Source organism: Babylonia areolata, chromosome 33 (genome assembly GCF_041734735.1).
Source record: "Babylonia areolata isolate BAREFJ2019XMU chromosome 33, ASM4173473v1, whole genome shotgun sequence".
In the NCBI taxonomy this organism is placed as follows: Eukaryota; Metazoa; Mollusca; class Gastropoda; order Neogastropoda; family Buccinidae; genus Babylonia; species Babylonia areolata.
In genome coordinates, this window is record NC_134908.1 from 12,408,414 (window position 1) to 12,415,821 (window position 7,408).

General features: G+C 43.7%; 1 protein-coding gene across 5 annotated transcripts in view; it reads left to right on the top strand.

Moving 5' to 3' along the window:
- The first annotated feature begins 325 nt into the window (after window positions 1-325).
- The window catches only part of LOC143276945 (opine dehydrogenase-like), a 95,993-nt gene continuing 88,910 nt past the window's right edge, over window positions 326-7,408 (top strand). For 2 of the 5 annotated variants that reach the window (XR_013053662.1, XM_076581621.1), the window contains exon 1: window positions 618-860. Coding sequence is in view for 2 of the 5 variants with exons in the window: in XM_076581621.1 (XP_076437736.1) it covers window positions 645-860 (216 nt within the window). In the remaining 3 variants the exon portion in view is untranslated. The other 3 variants (XM_076581623.1, XM_076581622.1, XM_076581620.1) reach the window with 3 other exon arrangements.

A 7,408-nucleotide genomic window follows, 5' to 3' on the forward strand; every position in this document is an offset into this window, starting at 1 on the left:
ATGGTTTTCGTAATTAAGTTACAATTAATTTTAACGCTTGTCATAAGCCACTGGGAATGTGGATCCCTCGCTTAGTGGGTTCATTGGGGCTTATTGTACATGTATGTTAATTATCATGTCTTTATCACGTAGTGCAGGATTTTTATTTAAGGAACCCAACTATCTTTCCTTTTTTCTCCCCAGTGGCCCAAAACCTGTCTGGGACACCTCCTTCCTCTGCCTTCCGCTCACTCTCCCTCTCTCACTGGCCCACTCCCCCACAGTCTCTCTGCGTGCTGTTTGCAACCTTGGTCCGACGGTAAAACCTTTTCCAGTGACAGTTCGCAGCAAGGAGACCGCAAGTGTGACAAAGTCGTGGGTCCCGTGTTGATAATGCGTGGCTATGTCGTGCGTGAGACGTAGTCAGTGCTGAACTGGTACGTGCTGCCGCAGTCATTATGTTCCTTCTCTCGATCTCCCTCTCTATCATTGCGGTGTGGGTGTGGCTGTGTGTGTGTGTGTGTGTGTGTGCGCGCGCGCGACTGTTAACACTACGACACTGAAGGTTGGCAGTACAAACTGAGCATTCTCAGTGCTCCATTTACCTAGTTTAAAGGAAAGCAAGGTGAGCAAAAATACGGAAACTTCGCGCACGCGCGCCGCATATGTGGTGTGTGTATGAGCGTGCGTACGTGCGTATATGCGTGTCTGTTGCACACAGATTGTGGCTGTACAGTTGCGTTCGTACACAGCGTTGTTTGCGTGGAAACAGCAAAATTGTCTTGATTCAGTTCACCCGCCGTGTTGCGGAGTGCTGTACGTGTGCTGCTGGTGTGTCGGCAGCTGCTTGTTGCACTTGTAATCAGTCTTTCATTTCACAGGTAAGGTTACGTTGTTGCTGTCTGTCAGACTGCTATGTTCCCTCTCTTGGTTAACAAGTGACAGATGTTGACGGCTGACTGGCTGGTGACTGATTAATTCATTGTCTCTATCTCCGTTTGTCTTTTTTGTGCCTGCTGATTTCCCTTTCTCTGTATCCGATGGTGCAGGACCACTGACATGTCCGGACTATCTGATTGAAAGTGTGTGTGTGTGCGTTGGGGAGATAAGAAGTGTGGATCATGTGCTTATAGTTCTCATGAACCATGTGTCACACTGCCGCATTCACTCAACTCAAGCTCACAGACAGACTCGCACACAATGTTCGCATTCTGACTTCATTCTTACCCAGGGATAAACAACATAACGACGTAAAGACACTCCTTCATAATTATTAACAACAACAAAAAACAAAAAACAAAAAAAAAAGAAACCAACAAACAAACCAACCAGTAATGTTCACATTTTCCCTTCAGGGATAAATCATAAAAGTCCAATCCCAAGAACACAATCAATACTTTCTGTTCTCTCTTCACTTCCCGTTATAGTTTTAAATCATTTTGGCAATTTTCATTTGTTTCTTTTCACGACCGTGTTGTCAGTTGGTGCTTCCCAAACATCTTTCGGTGGGCGATATAACAGCCAAACACCTTCGTTCGAAAACAGGCCAGGCGCTGAGGATCCAGTACTTCAAAATGAACCTCCACAGTTCAACAAGGCTATATCTCACATTCTGTCTCAGAATGGTAACTGTCTGTTCTATGACTCTCAGACCACAAGGTCTATTTTTTTCCCAGGTCACTCCTGTGACCAGTTAGCTGTGCGCAGAGATAAGTGGCAAGAATTTTGGTGCACTTCACAACAGTATCAGTATTCACAACAACAGCTCGTGAACACATAATCACCTCAGCGCCTAAAGACACATGCATCACGAGCCTTCCTCCAAATATCAAGTTCAAATTAATAAAGTAACACAGCCACGCCATACAGGAAATCTGACCTTTACAATAATCACATTATGACAACCAACTTGGTGTCATGACACCCCCCATCCCGGGATAAATTTTTTTGGGGAAACGCACACACACACACACACACACACACACACACACACACACACACACACACACACACACACACAAATTCAAGTAACTTTTGTCGACCATGAAACAGACAAAATAGAGTATGACAAATGGCAACATTTTCCAATGCATTGTCACATTTCACACATAAAAATGGAAGTAAAATCCGTCTCATGCCATACACGTATCTCAGAGAAAAAAAATGACAGCAATATCACTTGTAGAATGCAAATACTAATCAGCAATCTCACTCACGTGACAACAGATCCGCTATTGTGTTGTTAGTGCCAGAGATGGGCTCGACCTGGAAATTGTACTCTTGAATCGCCGGAAATCAGCGCAGAAGGCGACTGTTCTTGTACTTTGACGCTTTGATGAAAGTCAAAGGTCTGTGGTCAGTCTGAAGAGTGAAAGGATTTCCAGACAGAAAGCGAGCGAATTTTTCAAAAGCCCACACAATAGCCAGACACTCACGCTCAATGGTTGAGTACTTTTGCTGAGCTGTTGTGAACTTTTTGCTGGCAAATTGCACTGGATGCAGTAAGTCATCTCTTTTCTGGAGGAGAACACCTCCCATGCCAACGCTGCTAGCATCTGTTCGCAGGACAAATTTCTGTGAAAGATCTGGTAAAACCAATACAGGGAACGTGTTAAGAACGTCCTGTATTTTCTTCAGACAATTCTGGCAGTCTTCTGTCCACTTAATGGGCCGTTTGCTCTGTCCTTTCGTCAAGTCAGTCAAAGGGGCAGTAAGGGAAGCAAACAAAGTCAGGTACGTACCGTCTATAGTAGGACAGAAGGCCTAGCACTGATCTTACTTGCTTCATGGAAGTGGGAGTTTGCAGGTTTAAAATTTTTTCCCCACTTTCTTCCTTTCTGGCGTGATCTTGCCCACTGAAATAGTATGGCCAAAGAACTCTAGTTCCTGAAAACCAGTGAGAACTTTTGATGGCCGGGCAGTGAGACCAAAAGAACTCAGTCGCAGAAAAAATTTGCGTAATGCAGACAAAATGAGTTTCCAGGTCTCTTGTGCCAGAAGAATGTCGTCAAAGAAACTGACAGCTGACAACTCATGCAAATGCAGATTTCTCATCATGCGTGCAAAAGTTGCAGGGGCGTTCTGTAACCCAAATGACATGCGGACCCATTGGTAAAGACCAAAAAGGGTTTCAAAAGCTGTTTTGTATTTGTCCTCTTGTGCCATTGGTATCTGTCAGTAACACTTTGTAAGATCAATTTTTACAAAGTACCGGGCCTTTACTAGCTGGCAGAGAAGCTCTTCAGCATCAGGGATTGGCTCAGCATCAAATACCGTGACTTTATTAAGTGCACGATAGTCAATACAGAACTGTACTGACCCATCAGGTTTTGAAACCAGCACCACAGGTGCCTGTACGGTGAAGAAGAAGGTTCAATAACGACCAAATCCAGCATGAGTTTCAATTCACGTTCGATTATTTGCTTCTTTGTGAATGGTAGTAGATACGGTTTCACACGTACTGGGGTATCAGTGGTCAGTACGATTCTGTGAGGGTCAACATTTTTTTACATCACCTGGTTTGCCCGTCAGTATGTCAGAAAAGTCCTTCAATAAGGATTTCATGTCTTGTGTCTGAGAGGGGAGTAAGTCTTCGGCAATTTTCACGTCTTTGTACGTCTCACCCTGGACAGACAGAGTAGGGAGAGTAACAGTATCGTCACCATCTTGTACCACACCAACAGCAGTCGTACAGAATACAGGGGTTGGGGAAATGACCACTTGACTAGCAGGGGAGTTATCAGAAAATGTCACACGATCCACAGGTACAATGTGAGATACATCAGAAGCACACGCTTTTGGTTCTGACACATGCACAGTTGGAACATTGATTGACACATTTGTCCGTTCAATGTACTTTTTTAACATGTTGATGTGAAAAATTTTCTTTTGTCCCTTCATGTCAATCTGATAATTCACTGGAACATTTTTCAAGAACGGTGAATGGACCTTTCCACTTCAGTTTCAGTTTATTCTGTTCTTCAGACAACAGAACCAGAACCTGATCACCAGACTGAAGTGAGCGCACCTTGGTCCTGTGGTCTGCAAAGTGTTTGTACCTCTGAACACTAGTAAAAGCATTTTTCTGTGCTATCTCACATCCAGTCGTGATTCTGTTTTGTAGGTCGAAAACGTACTGAAAAACATTCTTGTCCACACCAGAAACATTTTTACCTGACCATTTCTCTGCCAAAATGGAAACTGGACCACGAGGAGTAAAATCCGAACAAAAGTTCAAACGGGGAAAACCCTGTGCTTTCGCTCGGGAGTTCCCGGTACGAAAACAAAATGGCAGGAATGTAACGATCCCAATCTGCTGGACGTTCGGAACAAACTCTTTTAAGCATTGTTTTCAACGTACTATTGAATCTCTCAACTATGTCGTTTGATTGCGGGTGGTAGGGCGTGGTTGTGACAGAAGTGATGGATAACAATTGATATAATTTCCTTCATCACATCTGGAACAAACTTGGTGCCACAGTCTGTGAGTATTTCTCTGGGAAGACCGACCCGACTGAAAAAAGTGATCAAAGCTTCAGCGACTGTCACTGTGTCTATCCTTTTGAGAGGTATCGCTTCTGGGTACCGAGTCGCGACATCAATAATAAGCAGGACGTATCGATGTCTAGACCGCGAGAGCTGAAGTGGTCCTACAATGTCGACTGCGACACGATCAAAGGGAACCGAAATGACTGGCATGTGACATAGAGGAACGCTCGGAATATGTCCCTTTGGAATTGTTTTTTGACAGATGTCACATGACTGGCAGTAGTGAGAAACTGCAGTGGCAATCCCAGGCCAAAAGAAAGAATTTTGAATTCTTTTTCGCGTTCTCTTCACTCCGCAGTGTCCACCAAAACAGAATCATGCGCAGTTTTCAAAACCGTTTCACGTAAAGATGATGGCACAACAATTTGTTTGAAAACATCACCATATTTTGGAAATAGCCTGTAAAGTATATCATCTTGTACAACGTAAGAGATATTTTCACAAACATCTGGGGAAGTACTGACAACATTTTTGAATAAATGTTTTAACGTATCATCCTCTCTCTGGAGTCGTGAAAGATAGGATGGTGAAACATCAAGGGATGGGAACTTGGGAGTGGGCAGTGGATTTGAACTTTGTTGCTGTTTCGTTTGTTGCCGTGTGCTGACATTGCACGGGACAAACGTCAGTTCCATCCTGACCTCCATGAGTAGTAGCAACCCCTGGTAAGTTGCCAAGAAATAGATCTGCCACAGGATCTTCAATCACACAGGCTTGTAATTCACCTGTGCAATAAGGAGTGGACACATGAATACGGGCAATGGGTAAAATCTCTATTTTTCCTCCAAATGAACGACAGTTTTGAACTTCTCCTGTGAGCTGTTCAGGAAAAATCAATGCCCGTCTCACACCAGCAGTGGTGCAACCAGTGTCTCTCAAAAGGGTGGCATCAAAATTATTAACAACACATTTTTCAATATGCAACCCTGAGGTAGAGCTATGCGAGACCAAAACATGATGCGAGTTCTGTACACTGGGGTCTTCAGTTGGCATTTGTGAGGCCACATTTGCAGTACTGTGCAGATAAGGACATTTACCACGTTCGTGAAATCTGCAACCACAGTTCCAGCAAGAAACTTCTGCGGGAGAGGGTCTGTGTCCGCGACTCGAACTTGCACCGCGATTCTAAAAACTGCTGTGATCATTTCCCCCATGGTTAGTTTTCCCACTACGCAAAGAACCTCGGGATTGATTTCCGGAATTTCGATACTTCCGTAAGTGGAAGCTAAAGTTTGACCACCACGATCGAAATTGGAAAGTTGGGGTCGCGTCTGAAAGTAACCACGACCACCTCTTGGAAACTGATGTCCCCTTGTGATGGTGCTTACACTTGCTTCAAAAACTGAAGTGTAAGACGAGTCTTTTCTCGCAACCGATTTTTCTGGGTGGGCGGTACTGATCAGCGAGACGACACATGTTTTCAGCAGAATCAGTCGATCTTTCCTTGAGAAAAACAGCCAGATCCTTTGATACACTCTGAAGGATCTGCTGTCTCAAAAGGAGGTCACGAAGTTGAACATATTCCCTCTGAGTGCCGGGCAACTCAACCCATCGATCAAACAAGTGACTGATTCGAATGAGAAATGCGGCAAATGACTCGCCTTTTTCTGGTTTGTCTGAACGAAATTTATCGCGGAACCCTTCATCCTATCGGTACATTGAAATTTTTTTTTTAGTAGTTCCGCTTTTAACTCGTCCCACGTCAGATCCCCACTCGCGGCAAGTGTGTGATACAATGTGAGTGCACTACCTTTAATAAGGGAGGCTATTAACAGAGTCCACTTATCTTTGTGCCAACCACAGGAGTTTGCATTATTTTCAAATCGAAACAGGAATGAGTCAATGTCATCTTCGACTTCATCAAAAGGGGGAAGCTTTGGAATATACGAGCTTTTGCTATGGGAACCTCCCTGTTCATCTGAGTGTCGTTCTGTAGCAGTCTGCTGAGAAAGCTTTTTGAGCTCTAACTCGTGATCCATTTCTAGCTTTCTCTGCTCAAGCTCTATTTTTAACCTTTTTTCTTCTTGCTCTCTTACAGCTCTTTTCTCTTCTTGCTCTCTTAGAGAGCTCTTTTCTCTTCTTGCTCTCGAAGAGCCCTCTTCTCTTCTTGCTCTCTTAGAGCCCTTTTCTCTTCTTGCTCTCTTAGAGCCCTTTTCTCTTCTTGCTCTCTTAGAGAGCTCTTTTCTCTTCTTGCTCTCTTAGAGCCCTCTTCTCTTCTTGCTCTCGAAGAGCCCTTTTCTCTTCTTGCTCTCGAAGAGCCCTCTTCTCTTCTTGCTCTCTTAGAGCCCTGCCCTCTTCTCTTCTTGCTCTCGAAGAGCCCTTTTCTCTTCTTGCTCTCGAAGAGCCCTTTTCTCTTCTTGCTCTCTTAGAGCCCTCTTCTCTTCTTGCTCTCGAAGAGCCCTCTTCTCTTCTTGCTCTAATCTCTTTTGTTCTTGCTCTCGCTCAAGCTTTTTCTGTTCCGTCTCTCGGGCAATTATCCTATCTTCTCTCTCCTGACATTGATTAACATACGCTTTACATTGATTAACATACGCAATCAGTTTTTCATCAGAAAGTCCAAGGGTTTTTCCTTGAGAGAGGTACTTGTCAAAATCATCCATGGCTACGTCCCCAAATACAGTCTTTTAGTAATGGAAACTCAGCGCTCTAAGATCGAATAAAAGGATACAGGAAGTTAAAACCTAACATAAACTTCAGTTCGAAAAATGCAATTCGCAAAAACAGGCAATCCTTTCCAGGACTGTCAATGCCAAGTAATTTACAAGTATGTTCTAAAATAATTTCTTAAAATGTATACATGTTCAACAAACAATACAAACAGCAACGAGAAACAGTGCAGTTAAAGAATCTGGTATTCCTTTATCTGAGAAAAAAAAGAAGA